The 3,959-nt window shown below is 37.6% G+C and overlaps 1 protein-coding gene across 1 annotated transcript; it reads left to right on the top strand.

Annotated features, from left to right (window-relative positions):
* The first annotated feature begins 2,441 nt into the window (after window positions 1-2,441).
* LOC131595434 (uncharacterized) lies at window positions 2,442-3,493 on the top strand. The gene is made up of 2 exons (XM_058867782.1): window positions 2,442-3,072; window positions 3,234-3,493. The coding sequence occupies exons 1-2, from the start codon at window positions 2,442-2,444 to the stop codon at window positions 3,491-3,493; spliced, it is 891 nt and encodes a 296-aa protein (XP_058723765.1).
* Window positions 3,494-3,959: the final 466 nt, after the last annotated feature.

The raw sequence follows: 3,959 nt of genomic DNA, 5'->3' as shown, positions 1-3,959 counted from the left end.
AACCATGTGTTTTCTTTAAATCTGCTGAAACTTCCATGTCATACAACCTCTAGTAAAAACCAGTCGTCTCCTAATCACTTCTTTAACACAGAGATCAAACCGGTCAGACTTTACATCTTAATCAAGTGCTCTTCTTCTCCTTTACCATTGCACCAGAAAGTATCATCCCTCGATCTCATCCTGAAACAGAATAGGATGCCTGCTCTGATACCAATTGAAATTCTGGTATGACAGAACCCAGATGTCATATACGATGCCGTGACATCTGGTCTGTTATAAATGCAGCAATGGTAGGATAGGATGATCTTTAATTTTGGTTCAACACCTGTATGCTAAACTATCATAATAATACTGGAACCATTTATGCATAATGATAACTCAGTTATCACAACCAGATTTTGATCTGAGGTGGTTCTGTAAAAGAATAAGCTTTGGAAGTATTCCCTGATGTCATATTGGATGTTACGACATCTTATACCAGATTAATAAACCAGTGCAGAAAATAAAGAACAACATACAAACAGTAACGAACACACAGAATTGTTCACCCAGTTCGGTCTAACCAACCTACTCTGGGGGCATACCAAGCCAGGGATGAAGTCCACTATTAGCAGTATCAATTCAGAGCTAAACTCCCAGTTTACAACTCCTCACTTAATCACTACCCAATGACCCTTCTACCTAGGTTCTCCCTAGATATGGAATATCTCCATTCCATTCCCAATCATAGCAATGATGTCTAGCAGTCAACAACTCAGCCACTGCATCGACGGCTTAATCACCAACAATTTAAATATACATAATGGAGTAGTTCCAAGAACACAATCTTCGCTCATTGCTTCACAGCTTCTGAGTGAATATAATAAACCTCTTACCTACAGGCTTCGAGGCACAAATCAGTGACCATCCCACAACCTGGGTGGTTCACTTACACGGCTAACCCTAAAAACTACATCTTGTCAATACTCGGCTAGCTTACAAAACTAGGTTACAAAGTTTCCTATTTATAACCTATTCCCAACTGGACTTGGGCTTACAATCACAACATTATTTGCTGTTACAAATCACAGAAAACTTTCTGCTAAAAACAAGGTCTTCAATCATAAGTTTCCTAATTTATCTTCATAATTAGAAACTGCATAATTCTCGAATATTCTAATCTTGATTCTCTTGACCTTTAAACCTGCGCCACATAGGATTGCATAATATTCCATAGAATATTCTGCATCTTTTGAGTACTTACTGAATCTTTATATTCTAGCTCAGCAGGCGCGTGACAGCTAAATATAACAGTAACTGCTGTCAAATACTGATGTCACAGAGCATGTCGCGACGTTCCATAGAACATCTTGATGTTGTACCTGTTCTGCATAAATCACAGCAAACAGTATTCTTCACTTTAATTCCCTACTTCTCACATATCAGGGTGCCAAAAAGACAGCCCATGATTTGTTCTTTTACTGATGTACAATCAGCACAATCTTTAGTTTCCCAAAATAAAGACTAAGATAAATAAGGAAACATAATAGAAATAGAATAGAAAATGTAGCAGCTACTGCTGTCAAACACTGATGTCATGACGTCGAGCATGACATCCAACTCACAGCATGTATTAGCTTACACAACCAGAACCTGCATAACCTTTAACACTACACACCACATGTCATGACCTTAGTCAAGACAACAGAATACACATGAATGTTTTACCACAAAATGCAGCCAATCAAAACATCTACAAAATGGTTGAGAGAAGGAGACGCAAACTCTAAATACTTCCATGGCTGCATAAATAAGAGAAGGAAAGTCAACGAAATCACGTCGTTAGAGGCAAATGGAAGAATATTGAAGGAAGTAGAAGAGATAAAAGAAGAAGTAGAAGACCTATTCCCTTCAACATAAAGTTCAAAAAACTGGAAGTTCTGGAAAGGGATGGCATGATTCGAGAATTTTCAGAAGAAGAAGTTCGAAGAGCTATTTGGGAATGTGAAAGTTCAAAATGCCCAGGTCCGGATGGAATCAACTTTGAATTCATCAAAGAATTTTGGGAGATTTTAAAAGGCGATTTTATGAGGGTAGTGTCAGAATTCCACACTCACGGTCGTATGGTAAAAGGAGCAAATTGTTCATTCTAGGCTCTCATTCCAAAGAAGAGCAATCCGACAAAAATCACAGATTATAGACCGATATCTTTGATAGGATGCATATACAAAGTAATATCAAAGATATTGGCCAACAGATTGAAAAAGGTATTATGCAGTATCATCTATGGGACACAATCTGCATTCATTAGAGGTAGACAAATCTTAGATGGGGTACTGATTGCTAATGAAATAGTTGATGAGGCCAGGCGAAAGCAAAAGGAAGTTATTCTCTTTAAAGTGGATTTCGAGAAAGTGTACGATTTAGTGGATTGAAGTTTCCTTTCTTTTGTGATGGAAAAAATGGGGTTCCACGAGAAATGGAGGAACTGGATTTCAGAATGCTTAAGATCGACTTCAGTTTTAGTGTTACTAAACGGAAGCCCGACAAAAGAATTTAAGATGGATCGTGGCCTACGTCAAGGGGATCCCCTATCTCCATTTATTTTGTTAATTGTAACTGAAGGATTTAATATGTTGATGAAGAAAGCGGTGGATTCGGAGAAATTGAAGGGATTCAAATTTGAGAGAGGCGAGTATCGGTTTACGCATTTGCAATATGCAGATGATACCATGATCATTTGCGAGAATAGTATTAAAGCAGTTTTACTCCTCTTCCAAGCTATGTCCGGATTAAAAGTAAAATTTCATAAGAGTTCGATTGTAGGATTAAATGTTCCCCAGTTTTGGATCGACGAGACAGCAAGCATTTTGAAATTTAAAGTTGATTCTTTACCCTTGAAATTTCTCGGCCTTCCAATTTGGGCGAATCCAAACAGATTAGATACTTGGAATCCAATGGTAAAGGCGCTGAAATCCCGGTTAAGCCAATGGAAGAGCAGCCAGTTATCTATAGGTGGTCGGATTGTGATTTTAAAATCAGTCTTATTTGCGATCCCGGTTTTCTTCCTTTCATTCTTCAAGGCGCCGGCAGGTATCATTTCTAAACTTGAATCTTTGTTTAAACAATTTCTTTGGGGGGATGTGAGGAAAAGAGAAAAATCAATTGGGTGAAGTGGGAGAATATGTGCAGGACGGTCGAAGAATGGGGTTTGGGAATTAGAGACCTATGGTTGTTCAACATAACTTTACTAGGTAAGCGGGTGTGGAAAAACAAATCGGAGAGGAAAGGTCTATGGTACGAAGCTTTAGTGAATAGATACGGTTTGAACAACGGGGGAATGCAGATGGAACCGAACGATGCCTCAAATTGGTGGAAGAACAAATGTCAAACTGATATAGGCAGGTTTCAAACAGAAAATGAGTATTCAGTGATAGTGTACAAACAGTACAAAAGGCATGAAAAGAATGATAAATATGTTATACCACAATACATACTATCTAACAATAGCTAATAATGAAAGGTATGAAAAAAGATATAAATCTCCCATCTCATTGGGTTCAAAGTATCCATACAGGTTTTTCTAAGATGCGTGCTAAAAATATAAAAGAGGGACATAAAAAGTATGGTTAGCAGAAGAAATATTTGTTGCTCTGCAGCTTACATAAAGCATGTCTTACAGGTAAAAGCATGAAGAAACAAACCAGAAAAGCATGTCTTAGCAAGTGATATGAAAAGAAGCTGGAGAATCGCTACACGTCGAAGCAAACAAACCAGAAAAGAATGAAAAGCCAAAAAAAATGTAAACAACAAACTCAGTCTTCCACAAAAACACGAAAGTTTGCGTCTTTATGGTAACCCAAATAAAAAAGGTTAGAAAACGTCATTGTTATGAATCCAAACTACATTCCAAGCTACGAAGAAACAAAGAAAACTTCGTGACAAATCTGGAAAAATAGCAAGTGATATGAAAAGAAGCT

Source organism: Vicia villosa, linkage group LG1 (assembly GCF_029867415.1).
Source record: "Vicia villosa cultivar HV-30 ecotype Madison, WI linkage group LG1, Vvil1.0, whole genome shotgun sequence".
In the NCBI taxonomy this organism is placed as follows: Eukaryota; Viridiplantae; Streptophyta; class Magnoliopsida; order Fabales; family Fabaceae; genus Vicia; species Vicia villosa.
This window is presented reverse-complemented; position numbering and strand designations above follow the sequence as displayed.

Excerpts from the sequence above, each read along its gene's own strand:
- LOC131595434 (XM_058867782.1), top strand. The coding sequence starts at position 2,442 with ATGGGGTTCCACGAGAAATGGAGGAACTGGATTTCAGAATGCTTAAGA. Across the intron at positions 3,073-3,233 it reads ATTCTTCAAGGCGCCGGCAG|GTAAGCGGGTGTGGAAAAAC; the intron begins GTATCATTTCTA and ends TAACTTTACTAG.